The sequence below is a fragment of the Emys orbicularis genome, chromosome 4, assembly GCF_028017835.1.
Source record: "Emys orbicularis isolate rEmyOrb1 chromosome 4, rEmyOrb1.hap1, whole genome shotgun sequence".
Taxonomy (NCBI): domain Eukaryota; kingdom Metazoa; phylum Chordata; order Testudines; family Emydidae; genus Emys; species Emys orbicularis.
Window position 1 is genome coordinate 15,439,312 of NC_088686.1, and position 26,134 is coordinate 15,465,445.

A 26,134-nucleotide genomic window follows, 5' to 3' on the forward strand; every position below is an offset into this window, starting at 1 on the left:
TCAGCTCACCTGCCGTAGGCCCCAGGATCAGGGCTGAAACCCCCCCGCCCCCGCCCAAGATGCCCCAGTTACTTAAACCCACCCTCTCCCAGCACCCCACCCCAAAGATGCAAAGCTTCTGGTTTGCAGTTTAACTCTTTCAGGGGCACACGGCAGTTGTGAAGCTATCAACGCACATGTGTGCGCACACTTTGCCCAGTCTAACACTTTTATGCTCTTTTACACTTAATCACGTACGACACTGGAAAGGACAGATCATTCAAAACAATAAACATTGGAAACTGCAATGCCCCTCGCTTTTCCTTGTGAGTCCTGGGGGAACTATCTGGGTCCAGGCAGACAGTGTGTCCCCTGTCTCATGCAGACTGTTACATGGTAAGTGGTCTCTCTCTTATGGATTGAAGAAAATGGGCTCCAAGCCGATCAGCCTCCGCCGTTTTAAAATTTTCAGCCCCTCCCCTGCCCCCATGTCAGGTGACTGCCTTGCCAGCTTCACCATATGAGCACAAATCTGTTAGGTGACTTTGTTGCCAAGGTGACTTCCTCCTTGCTAAACCAGTTCTTCTGGGCAGGGATCAGTCTTGTGTCTAGAGTGAGCAGATATCCAACAATTGGGAGCATAGGAGTCAATTACCTTCTACTGTCCGTCATTTGCTGCCAGCCTTTGGAATTTTCAACTCAGCATGGAGGCAAACAGACCATAGAGAAGACAAAAGGCCGCACATTCAAAATGGAGTTTGCAACCTGACACAGACATGCAGGGTTCATAATGTCACACACATTCATAAATTGTATAGATATATTCCCAATTCATCACAGTTTCAAATGCTGGAGCATCCATCATTAACCTGGAGGGATTATTCCACGTTCTTATACATCTTGTTGGTAAGAAGATTTCCCTGATATTCAGCTGAAACTTTCTGCTGATTTAAATTCATCCTTGTATCACCCTAAAAAATGAATAGATTTTAAGACCAGAAGGGACAATTGTGATCATCTAGTCTGACATCTTACATGATACAAGCCTCAGAATTTCACCCAGTGATGACTCCATCCAGCCCAACAACTTGTAGTCACATTACAGTATGTCTTTTAGAAAGATATCCAGTCTTAAAGGTGCCAAGCGATGGAGAATTTTCCCACATCCCTTGGTAATTGGTTCCATTATCCGATGATCCCCAATGTTTCTCTTGCCCATTAGTTGTGTTGTGATGAGAGTAGTAGACTTTTGTGGTTATAATGGCCAGGATCAGGCCATTTGCTTTTTTGAGAACTGGAACCTCAGTACTTCCTTTCTCCATCCCTTCAATACCTCTTCATTTGTCCGTGATTTTTTTTTTCTCCCCAGAAATAATTGTCCATGGTACAGTGAGTTCATTCTTCGTAAGTTCTTCTCTGATCTGGCACAGATGTTTTTGCTAAACTTCTTACAATGTCAAAGTATGCCCTCCCATATACACGAGCAGTTATCACTGACAGGACTACCGTAAATTTAAAGAAATAACAAGACTGTTCCATAAAGTAGTCAATGGTGAATCACACTTTTCTTTTATTTCCCTTGAAACTTGCCTTGTATAACACATTTGCTTTCATAACACTTAGAGAAAGTTGTTTGTTATATTAATATATTTCTGGAATATTCCAATTATGAATAGTCTTTCAAGGCTTTCAAAATTTCTCTACTATTGATCTAGATATTATCCTGGCAGGAGTCAAAAACCACAAGACAATTGCCTGGGGATAATTTATGACTACAGTTATGTTTTATCTGAAAGTCTGCTGCGTGGTGTATGCTTTGATGGATGACCACCTGTTTAAAATGTGTCTAAGACACTGGCTTGCTAATTAAACACCTTAAGGAGAATCCATATTTGTACAGTCTCAGTAAATTTGTATACAGACATTTCTTTTATTTCTTCCTTGTTCTGCCTTCTCGCTTTTGCTTTTAATTTCTGTTTCTATATTTGCAGAAGAAATTGAGTAAAAATATAACAGTAAAAATCATGTTGCTTTCCACACAAATGGTGCAGTTCTTGGAAGGAACTAGAAAACAAATCCCTAAGATTAAAAAAAAAAAAAAAAAAAAAAAAGCTTTGGCGTACTGGTTATGTAAATACAGTGAACCTCATTCTGATTTCATCACTTTTACCAGCATTACGGTGGTGTAACTCATTTTATTCCAAGGAAGGAAAATGAGTTATACCACTGTAAAGCTTATTTATGTCTGGAACAAACCCTGCCTTTCGTTTCACAAGTATAAAATCAGAAGAGACCTGTTTTTCTGATTAAGCCACAAATGATTCTGATTAAACTATAAATGGAATCTGCCTAACCGAAGAGAGGATTTTCCTCCGGGTTCCACACTGTATCCTGCAGAACTCGTGCAGTTGCCAGTGCAGATTCTGTGTGGGGAGAGGAACAAGTGCTGTTTATAAAGAGATCTTCACTTTGGAGATAAGAAATTCACTGTTCGGACAAAGGAAGATAATTTTACCCTCAATAATTAACCTTCTTCTTCGAGTAGTATCCCTGTGGGTGCTCCACTTCAGGTGTGCATGTGCCTCTTGAGCCTGTGATCGAAGATTTCTAGCTAGGAGTGCCCGTTCGGCCTGCACATGAGCCTTATGCCACCTTGTGGCAGATATCGAGGCTATCTGGGGTGCACGGGTGAACCACCCTCAGTTCTTTCTCTATCACCTTGGCCTGAGACAGAAACCTAGCATGTCCACCTAGAGCATACTCAGCCCTCTGTTTTTTCTTGCAGTTAGGTAGTTTATGGTTGTAAGTTTGTGTTTAGTGTTTAATATAGTTAGTTTTAGGTGAGAGGATTGTTTTCCCTCTCTCTTCTCTCTGGGACACTTGTCTTCTCTGGGTGGGGAATGCCTGGCTCGCCAGGCTTCAAACACTGCCTCTCTTGCCCAAAGGCTATATCGGTAAGCGACGGGCACTCCAAGTATGTCTGTTGCCTAGGGGAGTGTTCCTTCTGTTTGGCCCTTAAGGCGCGGGTGAGGAAGAACAGAGAGATAAAGCTCAGACTGTTAGCCATGGAATGCTCCCTGTAACTTCCCTCTGGGACAGGTCAGGAGACTTCCCCTCCCCGCAATACATCTGTCTTCAGACTGTTCCAGTGGCAACCTTGAGGCATACTTCCCCTAAGAAAGGGAAGTCTTTGCAGCCTGCTGGGAAGACTCCCAGAAAGGGGACCATGGACTCTTACTCTAAGAAGTCAGCTGAAGAAAAGACCAGGTCCCTGTTGAGGTCCTCAGTCTCAGAGGGTACCGTTGGGGCCAAGAACTCTTCCTCCAGTACCAGCAGGCCTGTGAAGTCCCGGAGCTCCAAATACAAGAAGATAGAGCACCAGAACCCTCCACCAGTTAGGAGGGTGAGGACTGGGTACCATCGAGTTCACCCCTGTCATCAACTGCGAAGCATTTCACTCAGCCGTTGGTTCCATCATGTGCCTTAACCCAGCCACCAGTACTGATGCAAGCAGCTCAGCCAGGGCAAGTGGTATCATCTGTACCAAGCAAGTAATGGTGCCTGACATCTACAATGCCTGTTGAATGCCCATCATTGTTGATGCTGTCGGCTTCAGCTACAGCAACGACGACTACGGTGTCAGTACCAGGGTCGTTTCCGGTATCACAGGAATTCCAATACTCAAGGTACCTCTCGGGGTCAGATGAACCAGAGTCCTTGTTGACGGGTACTGAACGTTTCTTGGTACTGAGACCTTGGTCTCCAAGCGGCCATCTTGTGGTACAAGACTCTCCTGCATCCTCAATGGCTGCCCCATGGGAGGATGTGGAGGAAGACGACGAGGACTCCCAAGTGGTCTCCTCAATCTCAGTGAAGGGTTGTCCTACATACCCCTTTGGGAATCTGCCCTCACACAGGGAGGCCCTTGCAGGTCACCAAAGATGATGGAACCAGCTTTGCATGCCGCCCCCGCTTCCTTATGGACCCCTGCCGCGACCACATTGGGACCCATGGGCTGCCTATTGGCAGCAATTTAACAGATCACTGATACCGTCCTCCAGGGAGACCAGGGTTTCACATCCTTCCCCTCCCCATCTGCCACGACAAGAAGAGACGTTAGAAGAGCAGGAGGCTAGAGCAGATGAAGTTACCCCTGAGACTCCCATTTCATCATCGTTGCCGGATGAGTCAGTTATGCCTCCACCACTTTCCATGGCTGATGGCAGTTTCAGGATCTCATGAGAACGGTGGCAAACACTCTGTAGATCCCTCTGGAGGTGGTCAAGGATCTGTAAGACAAGCTGCTGGATATCTTGCAGTTGGCAACACCCGCCAGAGTGGCGCTACCTATTAATGAGGCTCTCCTGGTCCCCGCTAAGTGGCTAACACCTGACACTATTCTACCAGCGTGCAAAAGAGCAGATAACAAGTACTATATGTGCCCCTAAGGATTCTGACTTTTTATTTTCCCATCCACCACCAAACTCCCTCATGATGGATGAGGGGCATGAATGGGGTAGGCAGCACTTTTTGGGATCTACTCCCTATGATAAGGACCAAAAGCAGCTGGATCTCTTTGGACAAAAGTCTTACTTGTCCGCAGTTCCAGATCACAAACTACCAGGTGGTCATGGCCAAATACAACTTTACTAATTACAACAAGCTCACGGCTTTTATTGAGCAGCTGTCACATGACTGCAGGGAACAACTGTAGTTCACAGTTGCAAGGGGTCAGTCGTTGGCCAGAACAGCTCTCCAAATGTCTCTAGATGCTGCAGACACTGCTGCCAGATTAATCTCTACAGCGGCAGTTATGCTCAGGGCATCCTGGCGCCAAGTTTGGGGGTTTCCAAGAGAGGTTCATAACACAGTAGAGAAACCCCATCTTTGACCACACAATAAGGAACTGTCTTCAATTCTTGGGCCATATGATAGCTTGCACTTTTGTGACCAGTCACACAAGGCTTCACCTCCATTGCTTTAAAAGTTGGCTCAGAACAATCTACTCTCCAAGGAAGGACTCCTTAGACAGGCAGGTGACAGTCCCTTTGCAAATAAAGCAACTCTGTGTCTGTGTGGACATCCCTTTCTGTCGCCCAACTCCATCATTGACTCTAATAACTGACTCATCCCTGTTAGGATGAGGAGCCAACTTCGGCGCACTCATGGTTCAGAACAGATGGACCTTGGCTATATAGCAGGTGTTATTAAACAGTAGGAAAACACCAACCTGCATTGCTTACCTGCAAAAATCAAAGAGCTTCATCTATTGGTGCAGTTGTCGCTACCTCCAGCCTGAATTAGTTCCCTTTTCCATCATCCTAGATTTCAGATCCAGCAGGTAGACATCTGGGTTATCCATTAGCTTGGTCAAAGTACACCTGGCTGCCATATCAGCCTTTCATCCCCCGGTCAAGGGATTCTCCATATTTGGTCACCCGGTATTGTCTAGATTTATTAAGGACCTATGGAATCTCTTCCCTCACATTAGACACCCCACCCCATCTAGGGACCTTAACCTGGTTCTAAACAGCCTTACGAGACTTCCATTCAGAGGCAACCTGCTGCTTACTTCATTTATCTGTGAAGATGGCCTTCTAAGTTTCCATAACGTCGGCCCGTAGGGTCAGGGAGATTGGAACCCTTTACAATGTTCCTTACGTCCACATCCTCAGTTCCTACCAAAGGTTAGGTAGGAAAATCCTACCATCGGATTTTCATCTTACCCAGTCTATCCATCTTCCGGTATTATTTCCAAAACCCGATAGCTCTTAGCAGAAATTCTATTTCTATACCCTGGAAGTTAGAAAGGCCTTGGCCTTCTACCTGGATGGGAATAAGCAGGTTAGGAGATGACCTTGACCAGGGGTCAGCAACCTTTCAGAAGTGGTGTGCTGAGTCTTCATTTATTCACTCTAATTTAAGGTTTCGCGTGCCAGTAATACATTTTAACGTTTTTAGAAGGTCTCTTTCTATAAGTCTATAATATATAACTAAACTATTGTTGTATGTAAAGTAAATAAGGTTTTTTAAAATATTTAAGAAGCTTCATTTAAAATTAAATTAAAATGCAGAGCCCCCGGACCGGTGGCCAGGACCCGGGCAGGGTGAGTGCCACTGAAAATCAGCTCGCATGCCGCAGGTTGCCTACCTCTGACCTAGACTCTTCGTCTCCTGCGCAGATAGTTCTAAGGGGGCTCCTATCTCTGCTCAAACACTTTTCGAAATGGATATCGAGTTGTGTCTTTGCCTGTTATGAGTCTGCTGGTGTTCAGCCCTCTCAGGGGGTGAGAGCAAATTCAACCAGATCAAAAGCAACATCTACTGTATTTTTGAAGAATGTTCCAATATCTGAGATATGTAGAGCCACTACTTGGACTTCGGCATGTTTCTGAAGCATTACTGCCTGCTCCATGCCATCAGATCCGATGTGGTACTTGGGTCTGTAGCACCATCTTCAGTTCTGGACTCTGTTCTGAAGCTCCCTTCTCCTCCTGGGATACTGCTCAGAAGTCACCTGAAGTGGAGCACCCATTGGGACACTACTCGAAGAAGGAAAGATTACTCACTCGGTGCAGTAATTGGAGTTCTTCGAGATGTGTCCCATTGGGTGCTCCACTACCCATCCTCCTTCCCCTCTGCTTCAGTTGTTCCCTCGGGGACACCTGGATAGAGAAGGAACTGAGGGCGGTTTTCCTGCACCCCTGTAAATAGCCTTGGTGTTTGCTGAGGCATAGGGCGCATATGCAGGCCAAACGGACACTGCTAGAAATCTCCAGCCAAGGACCTGAGAGGCACATGCACACCTGAAGTAGAGCACCCAAAGGGACACACATGTCGAAGAGCTACAGTTACTGGTCAGGGTGAGTAACATTTCCATCTTCTAACATGTGGGATAGACATGTTGGGTCAGATGCATAAAAGCTGTTCTGGGGAGGCAGGAGAGTTGTAAGGTGCATCTCCCTGCACCAATGAGCATCCCTGTGTCCCAGGGAGGGTTTGACCCAAGCTCAGACTGGTCGAGTTAATGTTACCACCTTCCTCAGAGTTTCCATTTGGTTGGAGAGCAGCTTTAACCAAAGCTCTGCAGGTGAGAGATGCAGTGAGAGGGGAGGATTCTATCAAGCATCCCAAGCCATGCCCCTGTCCCTATCGGTACTGTCCTCCTATTGGGCTGTGCTGACCTCTGTGCTGCTTCCCACCACCTGAGAAGAGGAAATTGTGATGGTTTCCCTCCACCACACCCTTCTCTCAGGATCAGTCCCGTGCATTATGCTTTTCCATTTCATGCCTGATCTGTCTCTTGACTGGTGATGCCTTCATACGGTAGGCGTCCTGAGCACCGTATTCCCAAACGTCCCTCTGATTATCCTGTGTGACCGATGTCTTTCTTTGTGTGAGGCAGGTTGATTCCCTGCTCAAGATGCAGAGGGAGAGCAGCCGTTTTTATTCCTTGCAATGCTGATTTATGCGGGTTGTTGATTTTTGTGGGTTCAATGCCGGGGATCTCACTGTGTCGTAAGCAGAGCTGTTCCTGCCAGGCTCCTACTGTAGTGGAAGGAAAAAAAGGATAAATTAGGGGGGGGAAAGAACGTTATTTTAATCACTCTGAAATGATTTTCTTGCTGAATATTGTTAGAACTGGATGGGCTAAGCCAACTGAGTTTCCAAGACAACCTATCCTATCATGAAGATGACCACATATCTGTTGATTCAAGAACTACCTCTGAGAGTAGGGGTACCATGCAAGCCAAAGGCCCTGGAATGGAGGCTAGCATTGCCCATAGCCTTAGCCAACAAGCCACAGAAGGGAGCTTGCAAATGGAGACAGCGTTCAGCAACCAGGGATTTGAAGGAAATGACGCAACTGACAGCTCATCCGCTTGGAGCCCTGAGGTATGGTGAATTATTCTGTAATACACATAGTGTTTCTGTTCCCTGGAGATGTCTGGGCTTCTTGTCCGAAATGTTACGGAAGAAATGAAGTGAAAAATCAATTGGCACAACCCAGGATAGTAATCCCTAAGTGCATGCATGCACACACCTCGGTGTGTGTTTTCCCTTTTCCTGATACTTTGCCTGCTGGAATTTTGAATAGACTTCACTAGTATTCCTTCAGAGAGGCTGTTTTCTTGTCTGATTTCACACACGAATCGTATCACAACCATTTCCCGCATGACAGAAGTTACTACGAATTAGCTAACAATGTCTTGTCATGCTTTGAAGGAGGTAAGTGGATTTGTTACTGCCCGTGTATATGGTGTGTGTCTGTAGGGATACAGTATGTGATTACTGGGTCAGACCCTTGGTTCCCCTTCTGGCTGCTTTCCATTGCTCAGGCAGCATGAAGCACCTGGAAAGTTGCCTTAAAGGGACAGCTGGGGGCTTCCCTAGCTGTTTCTCACACTGCCCTCCATAGACACAGAGCACATTTCTACAGCAGGCTGGGGAGGTTTACAGCCCCCTTTCCTCTCCTGCACCCAGCCTATTCACCAAGCAGGTCTTGGCCAGACCTAAGGATTTGGCCCTTATTTCAAAGCTAATACCTGCCAGCAAATATTCCAGATTCTAAGAGAGCCCTTATTGGGTTAGCTCACTGCTTACCCTTCTCCTCTTTCTATGATTAAATATGGGTTGTTCCTTTATTATTAAAAAAAAATCAGGGGATTATTATTGACCAGCTGATTAATTTCTGCAAGAGTATTGAATAGCATCTGATATTAAAAAAAAAAAAAAAAAAAAAGCACAGAAGGTCACATCTCTGAGTCAAAAAAGAACATCCCTTAGCTGCACAAGGTAATCTCTTTGCCCTAGGAAAAACAGGGCTTGGCAGAAAATATTCCCGTCCTGTGAGCAAGCTGCTTCCACCCAAGTGAAGAGAGTGCATCTATGCCCTGATACACCAGAACCTCCTGCAATAAGAGTCTGGACCCTTTTTTCTACATTACTGTGAGCCATGATGTTTATCTGTCTGTGGATCCTGTGCCCATTTCTCTGTCTATTCCATGCTCATCACCATGGTGCACAAGTGCTGCGGAATCTCGAGTGTCCTCTTTTCATTTATATTTTGAATGTGCCTATCATTCTGCCCCAGGTGCATGTATATTAACAACATGAACAGCACATAGAGAATTACAGAGTTCAGATACACCTGGATCCTGATTTGTTTGCTGTGAGTAGCTTCTCGTCTGACCTCATTATGTGGCTTAATGGAAGATTTTTCTCTTTTGAGTGAACTAAATGTTCTGACATTCCAGAAATACCCAAACATTGCTGTGCTACTTTCAAACGGGCCTCTGTTTGGAGACAAAATCTGTAATGTTGTGCTTCTGCGGTGGATATTCAAAGGGCATTTCAAGGCTGCACCCATAATTACCTGCTTTGTGAGATTGATTTATTTTTCTGGCAGGAATGTGTATTTTACATATATACACACTCTGTCCGATATTGATGATCTGTTCAAAAAGACACACTATACTGAGAGGGGTATTTGTCTTAAACCTGTGTAGATTCGTACAGTTTAAGGAGTGAAGGGACCATGCGGTTATCTAGTCTGACCTGTCTATCAGGTCCTATAATTTCCCCCACTTACTCCTGTATTGATTCCAATACATCAGAACACCTTACTGGAAAAGAAAAACATTTATTTCATCTGTAAATACTTAACTCCACACAGCACTTGGATTTCAGTGCAATTACTCGTATTTACAGAATATTTATGGCCCACCCGTAACCCATGAAAGTTAATGGGAATTTTACCAGTGACTTCATTAGGAGTAGGAGTAAGCTTCTGCAAGCAACCTCTGCCATATAGGAAACTTGAACATGAGCAGGTTCCAGACATCAGAGAGTTCTTTGAAAGTGCCAGCTGCACCGCCAGCACAAATCATCACTGAAGGTAGTATAGCCAGCCATGGAAGGGTAACACCACTGGAGAAACATTTTCTGGTGCCAGAGGGTTGATGTAGCTTTTGCCACTTCTCCCACCTCCTTAGGGTCAGTGTGAGGGACATAGCCAAAACTAAGAGAGGTTGGTCGAGACATCCTGATATCCAACTCTTCAATGGCTACTGTATTAGTATTTGGTGGGGGGACTGGTAGTTGGCATGATTTAGAGCAGCCTGAAGGCTGCTCTAAGTTATGCCAAGAGGTTAGATTGGCACAGCCAGCCAGGGATGGCAGAAGTACAAAGGCCATCTTTGCATACTTTATCTTCCAGGGCCGTGCATCATCTACAAAACTGCTGCTTTCCAGCTCAAGTACAAGTGGAGGCAATGAGTAGGTGCACGTAAAGTTACATACTAAATGTAGTCCCCCGCACTGAATGTTAGCAAGCCACAAACCCATTGTGATCCGACTTCCTGAATGGCAAATGCACATGGTAAAAAATGGGAATGAACATGTTTGGGGAGAAACAGGCTTAAGTGCGATCTTTCTCATGCTTGCTCCTTAAGCCTTACTCCAGCAACCCGGTGGAAGCAGCTTGACAGCCACGCAGCATCATTCACATGATCAGGTTCTCCGGAACAACCTGTCCTGCATTGCACTTACGCATGCAAAGTCCTGTCTCTGTGGTGTGCTGGAACAAGCCATTTGTATGTGCTCATTGGGGGTCATTCTTCTTTGGCTAGCATTAGCAACAATTCTGCATGGACAGAGGGGGCCAGTTTTTTACTGCATTCCTCTCTCTCTGTAACTTGTATTTGCATGCACCAGTCAAGTAACTGCAAACTACCGTAACCAGCGTATATGAAAGTGGAAATGTGGGATTTTGCACTTATACATTTAAGAGCCTAAATGTTCGTCAGCTAGATCGATGGGAGGTAGTTGAAAATTTGGCTTTGTTTGATAAATAGACCCCATTAGTGCTTCTTAAGGGGATCACTATTACTGCTCCTAATCTATGCTGTAATTAGATCCACATGTTGAAAAGAAATGTTAGTTTAAAAACGAAAGATAAAGGCTCGAGTTGCCCTCCTCCTTAGACTGCCAGCAATGGGCCTTGATTCGCCTTCTGGGTATTAACTGGAAATCTTTCCCTAGTCCAGTGTATACACATGTTTAAATACAAATGATGGATTGTTATAGCAATGCCTTTATCACATGAAACACATTCTATCGCTGAGATAAAAAGCACCCTTAAACAGAAACTCGCGCACCCCCATCAACAGGTGAAGTGAGCAACGGTGGGGTTTTTCATCTTGTTTAATCAAATAAATGTTTTAAAGAAGCTGAAAGAAAGGGTAATTTGAGAATTGTTTTACACACGTGTTGCTTGTATGTTTTGAGTTCTCATCATGAAAATATGAGGGCTCAAAGTGAAAAGAAGATTCGAGGCACTTTGGAGGGAGGCGCACACAGTGGAAGATGAGCCAAGGAGTGTTTGATTCAAAGATTGCAAGGCAAGAAGGGACCATTGTGATCATCTAATCTGATCTCCTGTACAACTCAGGCCAAAAAAACCTTCCCCCAAATAATTCCTAGAGCAGATCTTTTAGAAAAACATCCAATCTTGATTTAAAATTGGCCAGTGATGGAGAATCCACCATGACCCTTGGTAAATTGTTCCAATGGTTAATTACCCTTATTTCCAGTCTGAATTTGTCTAGCTTAAACTTTCAGCCGTTGGCTCGTGTTATACCTTCCTCTGCTGAATGGAAGTTCCCCATGTCGATACTTGCAGACTGTAACCACATCGCCCCATAATCTTCTCTTTGTTAAGCTAAATAGATTGAGCTCTTTGAGTCTGTCACCATCTGTCACCATGTTTTCTAATCCTGTAATCATTCTCGTCACTCTTTTCTGAACCCTTTCTAATTTATCAACATCCTTCTTGAATTGTGAGCACCAGAACTGGACACAGTATTCCAGCAGTGCCAAATACAGAGGTAAAATAACCTCTCTACTCATTCTTGAGATTCCCCTGTTTATGCATCCCAGGACTGCATTCAGTTTTTTGGCCACCGTGTCACCCTGGGAGCTCATGTTCAACTGGTTATCCACCATGACCCCCAAATCTTTTTCAGAGACACTGGTTCCCAGAATATGGTCCCCCAGTCTCTAAATATGGCCTACGTTCTGTGTTCCTAGATGTATACCTATTTACATTTAGCCATATCAAAAGGCATATTGTTTGCTTGCACCCGGTTTACCAAGCAATCTAGCTCACTGTCAATGACCTGTCCTGTGCATTATTTACCACTCCCCCAATCTGATCTGACTATTTTTCTGTATCACCATTTCTACTGCTCTTGCTGCAAGCAATTTCAGAACAACAGCCCACCGCTCGGTTGTGAATGAGATGCAGTACAGAATCCAACAGTTAACCAGCATTGGCCCCTCAAGAAAAAAAAAGGGGCATTTAGATGCTTTGTTTTGCTAAATGACTGCCTGCTCTCCAAATATGAGGGTGAGCAGAATAAAAACACCACAAAGTGTATGTTCACATGACCATATAACATTCCCAAGGTGGGTACTGTATTCACACTTGAGGTATGTCTACACTGCATCTGGGAGGGAGCCCTCCCATCCTGGGTCGACAGAATAGTAACCATGTACACAGCTGTTTTTAGCACACTAGCACAAGCCCATCAACCCGGGCTGGAAGGTTCAGAATCAGATGCAGTGTAGATGTAGGCAGTTGGGGGGGGGGGGGGTAGCTGATTTGGAAGATGCACATGAGGATGAGGTGGTCTGTGTTCTTATTGCAAATGGTCCTTTGCTCAGGATATTTCTTCACTATTAGAGAGACCCACAGTCCATCTACAGATTGAGTTGATGAGGCTATAGTAATAATAATAGTAATACCTACTTCTTATATAGCACTTTTCATCGGTAGATGCCAACATGCCTTATATTTGGTCTCTGTCATGTTTGCTGGTTATCCTATCTCAAATGATCTTTGAGGTGTTTGATTTAATAGGGCCTGTATAAGAAAATGCTTTTTTATATATACACCTTTATTTATTCTCTCCATGGCAGGAACATGATGGAGGGAATAGTCTTCCAGCTCATCACAGTGCCCATGAACCCATTTCTAAATGCGGTGACCTAGACGTCATCCTCGATTATAAGGCCTCGAGCCAAAAGCTGCTGGTAACTATCCTGGAAGCTAAGGATATCCCAGACAAAGACCGCAGTGGTATGAACACCTGGCAAGTTCACACAGTCCTGATGCCCAGCAAGAAACAGAGGGGAAAGTCGAGCATTCAGAAAGGACCCATCCCAGTGTTCAAAGACAAAATGACCTTTAATAAGCTGGAGCCAGAGAAGCTGAGTAGCTACGCACTCAGGTTCCGTCTTTATGCAGTGCGCAAAATGATCCGGGAACAGATGATGGGCGAGCAACTGTTTTATCTGAGGAGCCTAAACCAGGAGGGGGAAGTGAAGGTGACACTGGTTTTGGAGCCCAGGAGCGATATGAGCGTAAGTCTATTAAACAATTCATTGCATCATTGGCGGAGGTGGAGGGGTACAGCTTACTCGGCTAATGCACCGACTTCTTCATTAAGGATTCTTAAACATGCTGCTGGCCCATTTCCTAGCACCACTGTTCAGATCTCAATTTTCATCCTGGTCTCAAGTGATGAATGTCAGCACTAGTTAGAGAAAGCTCAGTGCTCAGCGTCCATGGTACCCGACGCATTCACTAATGCTCCCTTTTAGACGTTTCAGTAGGATTGAAAGGGAGCAGGGGTGCATGGTTTTTAAAGTGGTTGTTTGCCAGAAGCTGGGAATGGGCGACAGGAGATGGATCACTTGGTGATTTTCTGTTCATTCCCTCTGGGGCACCTGGTATTGGCCACTGTCGGAAGACGGGATACTGGGCTAGATGGACCTTTGGTCTGACCCAGTATGGCCATTCTTATATTCTTATGTTCTTTCATAAGACAGAATTTCCACCTTGTATGCATTTAGGGACCAGATCTTTCTATGTAATCTATCGTGTTCTGAGGTTAGAGGGCCAAGTTTTCAAAATTAGGCACACAAGTTCCATCCACAAAAGAGGAGTTCATGGTCTCAGACTAGTAACTGCTCATAAAATGTGCAGTAGAACCCACAAAAAGGTCCATTGCCCACACAACCAACCTTCCATTTTGCATCCATCATTACCCATTTGCTTCCACGCATGCATGTTTTCTACCAGTTGGACGCTTTCTTTGGCCTGAACATTTTAAGCAGCCTCTTGTACATTCCAGAGAACTGCCCGGTTTTCAGAGTCCTATGTATAGACAGTGAATATCACCACAAAAGCATTGTAGCTGGGGTTTTCCAAGGAGTCTGAGGAAGTTTGGTGCCTTGCTTCTGTAGGATTTGGTCACTTTGCTCCTTTAGTCTCCTTGGAAAATCCCAATTTCCAATCCCAGATTAGATCATGTATGATATCAGAGTAGCAGGATAATTGCTGTGCCATCAGGTTGATTTTGAAACTATAGCCATTAAACTTCTTCCTCATTTTTGTTGTTGGGAAAAATTACATTTTCAAACACACTGTTTTGTTTTGTTTTTTCTTTTTAAAGCAGGCATGTCTTGTACTAATATTCAATCCTTTGGTAAAAAGAAAAATACTAACAGGTATTAAACCAGGCCACTCTTTCCTCTAAGGCCTTGTCTACAAGGAGACAGGGAAAAGGAGGGAATTGAGCAGAATAATTATTCCAGAAAAAAGTCAATCATATTCCAGAATAGTGTCCATATAGGGAGCTATTCCAGAATAGCTGTTGCAAAAAAGCTTATTTTGCAATAGCTATGCCGGACAATTTCCCTGTGTACACGAGGCCTAAGACTTTTCACCATATAAAAGAAACTCCATATGAGATTGTGCACACAAAATGAATAATAAACCATGCATTTGCAGGGGGAGGGGGAGGACAGAATTGAACATGATGGTAACTAGGAAGAAAGCAAGAAAATATACTGCAAGTGACATAAAAGATAGAAGATTGTGCTAGACACATTCCATCAGAAAGTCATTTTCAGGGAAATTTACTCTCCTTTTGATGTACTGGAGCATATGTTTATCTCAAAGACTTTGATTTACACTGGTAATAACACATTAGACAGGGCTTCTGGCCTCTCGAGAGAGAATATTGAAAGATGGGTTTCTGCAAAGTGATGCTGGAGACTTGTTCCTGCAGTTCTATCTTCTGCCCCATTGTTATTCATGCAGATGATTCTTAGTCATTGGCAACTCCTAGAAGAACATCACAACCCTACCCAATTAAACCACAAGGCATACGTTAAAGGGGGAGCGGTGTTGAGCATTCCAGAGGGACTCTCTTTGCTCTTTCCCTGCAGAGCGGAGACTCTCAGATCAGTCTGTCGGCAATCTCGCACAGCGATAGCGCTTCTTCAACACAGTCCCTGTCGCACGGAGGCGTACCGGAGCTGCTGGTGGGACTGTCATACAATGCTACTACTGGACGGTTGTCAGTAGAGATGATCAAAGGCAGCCATTTCCGCAACCTTGCTATTAACAGGCCGCCCGGTAAGTGAAGTCTCTCATAATGGCACACCTATTCGTTAGAGCCACAACCTGGTTTTATTTTCTTGATACAGTTTTTGCCACATCAAGCAATCCAATTAAAGCATTTCCCAATTGAGTCTCTGCACATTTGAATTTTACATTTAATAGTGAAATAAAAAATATTATTCCAAATGCATGTGCTGGTAAATTTGCCTGTGCATTTCGAATAAAGTATCTATCTGTGGTACTGATGTGGCTGCCATTACCATAGTATCAGAGCGCCTCACAATATTTAACGTATTTATCCCAGCGAGGCAAAGAAGTAGTATTAGCCCCATTTTATAGAGGGGAACTGAGGCACGGAACCACTAAGTGATCTGCCCACAGGAAGCCTGCGGGAAAGCAGGGCCTTGAACCCAGGTCTTTGGACCAGCCATCCTCTCTAATATAAAAAATAAAAATCGGAGCCAAGAGAACATATTTAATGCTTTAATTGTGTCTAGTGCTCGTGAAGCATGACAGATTGACAGCGATGCTGACCAAAGTCTGCGCTTTATTCACTGTGCTTTGCTGCCATAGAGCCTCATTCAAAGCTAGAAGGTACCTCCTCTAGGGGCGAGTTCAAACTTCATGGCCCTTCAGTCTTCTGTCATCTCATCCGAGAACTAGCGTGAATTGAGGAGGTATTTTTGGTGATGTGGTTACTTGCCCATTGAGAACTGGATGCGGACCATTTCACATAAGCCTCCAGACATCTACCTGATGGCAACAACATTTGGTCACTATGAACCTGGGCTCGATTTGAACTGGGGATCTATAAATGAAGACTCTTTGGGCTTGAACCTGCAGAAGGCTGTGCACCTTTGGCTCTGATCCACCAAAGCATTTTAGCACACACTTAAATCCAAGCATGTGGGTAGTTCCATTGAAGTACTTAATTGCTTTGCTAGATTGTGGCCAGAGTGCTCAGAACCTTGCAGGATGAAGCCCCATATCCCATTACCTAATACCCACAGCTAGCCAGACCCTGAAGAAATAAGATTTTCTTAGAATTTTAATGAAAGTCTTCAAATGTGTTGTGGTCACAGGTCTAGCTGCCCCTTTCTGGTCTCTCAGAGTGCCCCCAACTCAGGTCTTGGGCCTCAGGCTAGAATCATGCAGTTCTTCAACTCTTAGACCAGGACCTGGTATGAAACAGTCTTGTCCTGCAGGTCCAGCTGGCTTCAGGCACCTGTGGTTTTTCCCTTCAAGAGCCAATGACCAGTGGTATATAGGAACCAAACAGCCTTCTTAAAACCATTATTTATTTGGTAGTGGGAACAAAGTGTAAGAGAAAAAGGATTTTAAAACAACAGAGGCTGCACACATGTCTATCTTGCCTTGAGTCCTGTCCTCCCACAAAAGTGACCTCAGCAAGCCTAGCTTCCCTCTACACACACCCAGCGGGCCCTGTGTCTGTCTGGTTTCCTTGTCGCCCTCTATCCCGCTGAAGGTATTGCAGAGTTTACTTGGTTGACTGGCACCCAGATTAGCCTCGTCCGGGTGTGAGTTGTCGCACTGCAAGGCCATCCCCAAGTTACTGCGTCCTCACTGGTGCGGCACTCACCCTGTGTGTGTGTGTGACTAGCACTTGCAGGGCCATATCCCATGGTTCTTTGTGCTGCAATAAGCTGAGCCATTTTGTGGTTCGTTCCCAGTGCATTGTGGCAGAACGTGTCTGTCCTTCTGGATGCATGGGGGGAATTGTGGGAAGGCACTGGAGGACTGTCATCATTCGCATGGTTTAGCCTGCATCTTCACTGCAAACTGGACAGCTTCCAGCCCAGGTTCTAACCCCACTCCCAGCCAGGCCAGGTATCCAAAGCTTACAACATCTCCAAACCTGGGATCAGAGGTTTTTCTGTGTGGATGGTAGTGGGGTTGGCCTAAAACTCGGGTGAGAGCCTAGGTTAACTGTGCAATGAAGACATACCTGACAAGATGTTGTTTTGTTGCCTGCCCAAGTTCTTTGTTTTCATGTTTGCAGGGCCCTGGTTATTGCTGATTAAACCAGTTTTGTAGGCTGATTGGAGACTCTGACAGTGTCAGCAAAGCAAATAAGTCTGGCAGTGTCCCTTAGCACTTAAGTATTTGCTAATAAGTGGCTATCTTGAGTTCTTCTCCCACTTCCTGCCTGTATCCAGACAGCTCACTATTGAATTAAATCAATATATTCATACAATAAACACCATCCCCGTAACCAATACAATATTCATAATTTGCTGCAGGGAAGTTCCATATCTGTCACAATATGCTTCCCCATCCAAAGTCACATCATTATTTTCTGTAATATACTGTACTTGCATGCCTGGAAAATTACTGGTAATGTGATGTCAGGGAAAAAACTATCAAAAAGAGAGCTCCAAACCCCAGGCTAGAAACTGCAGTCGTCACCACTGTTGGCACTCCAGTGAAGTAGTCTGAGATGCAAGTTGCTGCTCTGATTAGGGTGCTGTTCTTTGGGTGAGATATTAAACCAAGCCTCTTTTCCAGGTAGAAACTAAGAATCCCATCTTGTTTTTGAGGAGCAGGGAGATAGCCGTAGAGTCCTGGCCAATATTTCTTCTCTCAGTTAAACGTGTTCTGGGGTCCAATGCTGAGAGAGCTATTTTTGAAAGACATAACAGGAACTTTAAGCATAATGGGGCTTTGTGAAGGGCTTTGGGACAGCTAATGTAAAAGGCAGTGGAAAACCAAACCACTATGCAATGCGCACTGTACATGCGAGAAGACATTGAGAGAGAGAGCATGGAGTACAGGAGTGAGGTACTTGCTGCACGTAACCTCCCATGTCATAGCCCCCGCCAGCTTAGTAGCTGTTGAAATAAGTGTAATGTTTACTCTCCAGATGGCGTTGGGAAGATGCTCAGGGGAGGCAGCATGAGGGAAAGAATCTTTCCCACCCCCCTACGTGCACACAGACTGCAGAGTAGCTGCAGAGCCATTCCATGGATATTACTGCAGTTCAGTGCTTCATGTGTAATGAAAGAAGTGCTGGGGCTCAAGCAATTTTTTTACTTTCATAACTGACGCGGCGAGTCCAGAGGTGCTGGGGCTACGAACTGCCAAGCCCAGAGGTGCTGGGGCTACGAACTGCCAAGCCCAGAGGTGCCAGGACTCAGCACTGGCACAAATTAAGCATTGCTGTAGTCCAATGGCTTTAGTATCCTCTGCTGCCTATTGGTCGATCCACACCCACCCACCGCCCTCACCAGAGTGTAGGGGAAACAGCAGGAGGAGCTACACAGCAGTGAATCGTCCAGTTCAACCCTACCATGCTCTGTCCTCACTCCAACCTGGCTCTCTGCCCCACTGAGGGCCCTCCATAACTGAGCTCCATGCCTCATGTGGCATGCATGCCTGCTACACGGCTCCCTGAATCCACAGTGGTTCTGGTGCCTGGGGAGGCCCCCACACCTGCAGAGGCAGGAGCTACATTTGGACCTCAGTGATTTAGAGGGCAGCATCTTGGAGTCTGCAAAAGCTGTAAGAAAGAGTTTTTTGGGCAAGGAAAGAGTGTTCCCCCCCCCGGATTTTATCTTGTGCATCACGAAACCTTCAAAACAAACTGTTGTTGAGAGCTGAACTGAGTGAGTTAAATATTGCAGCCTCCCTTATTTATCCTGCAAAAATGACAGTGATCCATCAATGTTAATTTTTTAAAAATCTCAAGATTATGATGCACGTGAGCAGTTTTTATGCTGCTTGAATTTCTGACGCAGCATCTCCTGAGAAGGACTCAGAAATGGCATTTGAAGGTAGTTTGGTCCAGGATAGAACTTCAGGAATTGTTCACCTGGACCTGCCAGGCTGTAGGCCTGAGTCTGCAGTTGTTACTCATGTTAGTAGTTCTATTAACTTCACTGGGCACCCTGGAAATACAAACAAAAGTAAGGGCTGCAGCATCAGGCCCTAAGTGATCCCTGTATATTTACCTATTGTTACCGGCAAAGCAAAGAAAGGGCTGGCAGAGCCCTGAGGAGTTTGTTTGGCTGGCTAACAGGCTGGTGGTGTCAGGGAGCTGACATCTCACTGAGCACGTCTCTCTCTCGCTGAAGCAGGGGTTTAACAAGGTGATGCTCAGTCCCAGGCACCCTGAGAAAGTGTCACATGAGTGTTTTTTCTGTAGTATGTGCCTTTTTCCATGACGACCCTCTCCGTATTTTAACGCTAGCCATGTATGTATAATATGTATCTTGTTTTATTTAGTCCTCCTTAAACTCATCAGCTTGTGCTCATGTTTCCATCCATTACAGAAGAGAAGAACTTAGGCTACGTCTACACTATGGGGGGGGGGTGTCGACCTAAGATATGCAAGTCTGCTACGCGAATAGCGTAGCTGAAGTCGGCATATCTTAGGTCCATTTACCTGGCCGTGAGGACGGCGGTGAGTCGACCGCTGCCACTCCCCCGTCGACTCTGCCTCCACCTCTTGTTGTGGTGGAGTTCCGGAGTCGACGGCAGAGCGATCGGGGATCCATCGATCTACCGGGGATCTACACTAGACGCGATAAATTGATCCCCGGTAGATCGATCACTACCCGCTGATCCGGGTGCCCTTATCCTCCTTTCCTTCCATGTTCTATTCACACTATTTTACTGGGCCCCTAGAATGGTTCTGGGGGTTATATTTTAGTCTCCTGGGTGTTTTCCTCCAAAACCCGGTATTCTCACTTAAGTGGGGGTATTTTACAGTGAGTGACAGCTGGGACCTGCAGCCTTGATAAATGCCTTTGTCTTATTTATTATTAATTGTTATTATTTATACTGGGGTAGCGTCTAGGACCCTCAGTCATGAACCAGCACCCCATTGTGCCAGGTACTGTACAAACAGAACAAAAGGACAGCTCCTGCCCCAAAGAGCTTGTAACCCTCTGCCAGACATTTCCTTCTGTTCTGTTTGACTTCTCTCCTTCCAAGCACAATCTTAATTCTTTCCCTCTGTGCATTTCTTGTGGGGTTCATGTTAATGTATAATGCCCCTTGTCAAACACTATTGTTCCGACTTCCCCTCTGGTAAGAATAACCCTCACAGCCTTTCAGCAAGTGCAGAATTAATCACACATGATAATTACAACCGTACATGATCATTATCATACCAGCAGCATATTAACCCCATTAAACAAACACAATAGCATTAATGTTAGAAAAGAGAGGGCGGGGGAGAGAAAGAGAATGAACAAATCAAAATCGGAAAGGGAAAAGCTCCTCAAATCGAGATTTAATGGCTGATGAACAAAAACCAATCTGTGTTATGAGTAGTGGGGGCAAGAAGTGCAGAGGATACTGCAGATTATCTAGCTAAGAACTTCTATGATCCTCATCACCATGGTATCAAAGTGCCTCATGCTCATTAACAGATTTTATCCTTTCGACACCCTGGTGAGGCAAGGAAGTCCTGTTATTCCTACCTCGGGAACTGAACTACAGGGTAGATTAATTGACTCACCTGAGGTCACACAGAAAGTCCATGGCTGAGCCAAGAACTGAACCGAGGTTTCGAGAGTCCCGGTTGAGTGCCCCACCACTAAAAGATCCTTCCTATCTTGTACGGTATTTGATTGGGGTGAGGTGACCAAGACAAGGAGGACTAGGAGATAGCTCCAAGTGTGACCTTGGAACTTGAAACCTTGACTTGTCTTAAATTTTATCTGATGCCTGTTATATTTACGCCTTCATTAATTATTTCCCGTGTGAATTAAGAGCTCTCTTTAATAGGAATTTGAACAGGGAGAGGTGTGAATCTAGAAAAGCCTGGGACCAAATTTGGGTTAAATTATGAGAATGCATAATTCGTTAGCACAAAACCTTCCCCTGGGCATATTTTACCACTCAAACAAGTGACACAGCTCCCCATGCTCACCACTGTCAATTAGGATTTGGGCACCACCACATAATCATTTGAAACCAATCAAAACTTCTCCAGCCCCTTTTAGGGGTTACCTAGCAGATTTTGTAGCCCTCTCTGGATGGCTAGTCATGCCATGATCCCTCAGGAGAATCATATGGTCCAGTAAATGAGCTAAAATGGCAGCTGACTATAATTCATATTACTTTTAGGTGTCAGGGTTTTTATGGAATCCTTCAAGAAATATCACCAGTTTCAGGTGAGAAGTAAAGTAGAGTTCTTGCCTTGCCTTCTGTCTTTAAAAAAAACCACAATGTTCTGTAGTGCCTGGGATAATCTGTAGAACATAAGTAGACCATAAGATGATAGGCAGTAAAAGTCCACACAGCTCCAAAGATGATCATCTATGGATGTACACCAACATACCGGTCACTGAACTGGGAACCTCCAGAGCGAAAAGCTAGAACTGCTACAGGTTCAGCCAAGCTGTGTAGGTCGGGTGCTATCCAGACTCATATCATCTGCAGATCAGGCAACATGCACTCACCAGTGAATTACAGACATACTGTAGTTACAACTAGTTGCTTTGCCAGGAAAAAAAAAAGAGAGAATGCTTTAATTAACCCTTCAGCATCCCTTTATTCTCCACCCCTGAATTTGCCCCAAAATAACCCTTAGAATCTGATGATGAGTGATCAGCATAGCTGAAAATCAAGCAGTAAATTCATTAACTTTTGGCAAGTGCATAGAGATTTTGCGTGGGAAGTGCAGTGGAAGTTCAAATGATTATTATATGCCCAGCAGTCAATGGTGCCCAGTAACTTTGCTTAACTTAATTATTTTAAATGTGTAAGAAGTATAAAAAAGCAGAATCCGTACTACAGACTCACATCTTGGAAAATAAAAAGCAAAGCTATTTTTGAGTTAAGGGAATGCATTTGCAGCTGGATATATATTGATTCCAGCACCAGCTTCATTCCGATGTCTTTAAAACAAGCCAAAAGATTTTTTCCAAACATGTGTACAAGAATATAAACTGGTTCCCAGCGTAAAATCTTATTAAGCCCAAGTTTCAGGTGGAGGTGAACGTTTGCAGCAAATCTGCAACAAACCTGAAGAACAGGATTTACAAGGGATGTGCTAATAGGTCATAAAATAAAGCAGCACTAATGGGTGCTAACCCAATAAGCAAAGAAACGAAAGCTTTAAGTGCTGTTTTCATTGGGCCACAGCTGAGTTACTGTCTGTGTTGCTGAGAATAATACCCCCCACAAGCTGTATAGTAATGTTTATTTGATACACTCATTGCCATCTGTTAATGTAACACAATGGGCATGCTAAACTCTAGATCTAGGAGCGGAGACATTAGGGATTTCCTCTGACACTTCACTCACAGTTAAAGTCCCTCCCCTCCCACTCTCTGGGGTTGACAGGTGAGCAAAAAAACCTGCTTCTCGTTGCCTGAAGCATTGATAGTGAAGTTTCCCGTCTCTTGAAAGGACGGACACTTAGTACATACAGAGAGGTATCTATATTATGCTTTAGTTGCATGAGCTCTTTCCCAGAGCGAATGTTAGTGCTGCTTCTCCTAGGGACTGGGTGGTTCAGCGAGCGAAGCATGCTGCAGCCAGCTGGCTTCAAATCCTCTCTGACTTCACAGGGTGAAATTATATGAGTGTTCTCATGCTAGAACCCGCTGGTCATTGGTGCACCTTAGTTGTGGGGGAGCCTCCAAAAAAAAAAAAAAAAACGCCGCGATCGCGATCTGCGGCGGCAATTCACGGGAGGTCCTTCGCTCCGAGCGGGAGTGAGGGACCGTCCGCCGAATTGCCGCCGAATAGCTGGACCTGCCGCCCCTCTCTGGAGCGGCCGCCCCAAGCACCTGCTTGACAAGCTGGTGCCTGGAGCCGGCCCTGCCTCCAAAGCTCTAGACTCTGAGGTTGTCCAGAACCTACCTTAAGTATCCCAGTGAAGATTTCAGTCATTTCCTTTTGGGCTCTGTTGGGTTCAGTTGAATGTAGTCCCAGGAACTAGTAGACCAAGAATAGAGCCCTTGTACCTAGTTCCTAACTGGAACCCATTTTAAAATTTCCATCTGGCATTTCAACCAGGGAAGCTGCCCCTGCCCTAAAACCAAACTTTCTGCAGCAAGGGCAGGTTCGTGTAAGGGCAGAACTTCTCCCCAGAATTTCCTGAAGCCTTCCCCCCCAACCAGTTCTAATATCAAGAAGCCCCCATAGTACCCTGAGCAGTGGCCAGAGCCGCTGGCTTCATCATGACACATTTCTACAGTGCAGCGATGCTTTGTCAGTACAGACACCCACAAGGTAAAATGAACTAAAATCCCCATGTATAACACCAGGAACCCTGTGCCGATTGTTTGGTTTGGTTTCATATGCTGTCCCGCTAAAAAAAAACCCCAAAACTCTGTTTTGTTTTTAATGTATCTGAAGCTTCTGCAAGATTCAGTTTGTGTGCCACCAAAATCACAAGCCATCCCGCAGAAAGTAGAGTTCAGCTTTCAGTAAAGTACATGGGACCTGTAGTCTGCTTTGGGCCACATGGATTATTCACGTTTCTTGTATTAAGTGGGTTTTTTTCCTTCCCAGCCACAATCAGCAGACTATTTCATGACAGAATAAATTGCTCTCCTTTTCTTTCTACAGAGAAGATCTTTGTTGGCAAGCTTTACTTTGTCTCTAGTGTGATGCTGGCAGCCAAATTGCCATAGCTAGCTGGTGATAGGGCTGAACTTTTCCTGCAATAACCTGATAGCTGTACAGCTGTGCAGACTCACAATTTACTCCTCAATTGTCAGTTTCCTGACAGCTTTTTTCAGTGGAACAGTTTGAGGAATGGAGAGCCCTGCTTTTGAGCTACAGAAGTGTTTTCACACCTGAAGTGTAATTTCACACCTTGTGTTTCTCAGCAGATAAGTGCGTAACATAGCACATCAAACAGGAATAGAAAAGGATAGACGTGCTGTAGGAAGGAGACAGTGGGTTGTAATTTATTTCCTATCTTCAGTGCACTCTGAGGTGATATTAAATTGCAGGACCTTGGTCTTTGATGTTTAAAAAGGTTAGAGCTGGGGTGACCTGGCAAAGTGACCCGCAAACAGGAATAGGCTGTAAATTTGCACCGAGCAGGATTTGTGGGATGATGAGATTGGGGATTTTGACTGTAGAAAGCACATGATGTTAGTGGTGGTATTATAGAATCATGGAAACGTAGACTGTAAGGGACCTCAAGAAGTCAAGTCCAGCCCCCTGCACCACAGTAATGTAGTTAATACAGATGTCTGTACACTAAAGAATTTGAACGGTGAATGAAATTGACCTTGATTCTGCTGCACTCAGGATGAAAAGCAAAAAGAGGATTTTATTGCAAGCTTGGGACAAATCCTGAAGTCCTTACTTAAGGCCAGATCATGCCACTGCATGCAGATGTCACCTCTCCCATAAGAAAGAGGAGAGTGGTCAGCAGCCTCCATGGAACCTGCCTCCCCCTTTCAGGAACCTATGAAGGGCTGTCTATGGGGTCATGATCTGTCCAGGATAGTAGGTAGTAGTTGCCTTCTTTTAATGGGGAGTCGTGAGAGGCAAGTGTAGCCAGGGGAGGCCCTGGTGGAGCAATTCCAGTGGAGCCATGCTGCCAGGAAATGGAGGAAGGGGTGCTGGGACCTCAGCTGGAGCAAAGATTCCATGGAGATGGTCATGGCCTCCCAGTGGGACCTGTGGGGTTTAGGGGCCAGACTTGCAGTTTATTACATGAGGCCAAGGGGCAAACCCTGCCTGCCCACCAAGACTTAATGATGAGGAAATCCTCAGAGTTTTCCTCCCTTCTTATGCCCCTCCCATGGGTTTTATGATGGAAAGGGGTGATCTGACCTTCAGCTTTTACTCAGTGCTTACTCAGACAAAGCTCCCATTTGCTTCATTTGGCCCCTTGATATTCCTTCGCTAGTAGCAAAAAACTAAACGGTTTCTCTTCTCTCTTTTGTCCCAGACACCTACGGAAAACTCTGCCTCCTCAACTCCATGGGCCAGGAGATGTCTCGTTGCAAGACATCCATCCGTCGAGGCCAACCAAACCCCATCTACAAGGAGGCGTTCGTCTTCCAAGTTGCCCTGTTCCAGCTTTCTGACGTCACGCTGATGATCTCCATATACAACCGGCGCAGCATGAAGCGCAAGGAGATGATTGGCTGGATTTCTATGGGTCAGAACAGCAGCGGAGAAGAAGAGCAAAACCACTGGCAAGAAATGAAAGAAACGAAAGGGCAGCAGGTCTGCAGGTGGCATACCTTACTGGAATCCTAATGGTCCCTGAGCTCCTAGGACTGCCCACTGGACCCTCCCATAATCACCCCACTGAAAGCAGCCATCCCATAGCAAACATTATGAACCAGCCGAGTCTATTTTAACTGAATTTTTAAAACTCAGCGCACTCAGTGAATGTAGGTGCTGGGGCCCGGTGAGCAAATTTACCTGTTGCCTTTGGGGGGTTTCATATATTTTCTCACCCAAACGATAACCAGAAGGGAAGTGGTTATGAAAAACACAAAGCTACTTTTACCCTCTTGCTGTCAATGCCTCATTGATCTAAATTGCTTTTGATGCTATTTTCTTCTGGTGTCATGTCTTTCTCCCACCTCCATTCCTGTTATTGATGTATGCAAATGTTCTTGATACACAGATGACGTCATTAGTCTAGCACTGCATGCCACTCGCTCTTCCTTTTACTACAGTGTTTCTAAATCCTAAAGATAAACATTTGATACCACTTAAGACTGATTAATA

At 45.0% G+C, this 26,134-nt stretch overlaps 1 protein-coding gene across 1 annotated transcript in view; it reads left to right on the forward strand.

Moving 5' to 3' along the window:
* The window catches only part of SYT16 (synaptotagmin 16), a 46,328-nt gene extending 20,674 nt beyond the window's left edge, over window positions 1–25,654 (forward strand). Inside the window, exons 3-6 of the mRNA XM_065403898.1 lie at window positions 7,619–7,875; window positions 12,961–13,404; window positions 15,277–15,466; window positions 25,341–25,654. Coding sequence (XP_065259970.1) covers window positions 7,619–7,875; window positions 12,961–13,404; window positions 15,277–15,466; window positions 25,341–25,654 — 1,205 coding nt within the window. The remainder of the gene's footprint in view (window positions 1–7,618; window positions 7,876–12,960; window positions 13,405–15,276; window positions 15,467–25,340) is intronic.
* The last annotated feature ends 480 nt before the right edge of the window (window positions 25,655–26,134 follow it).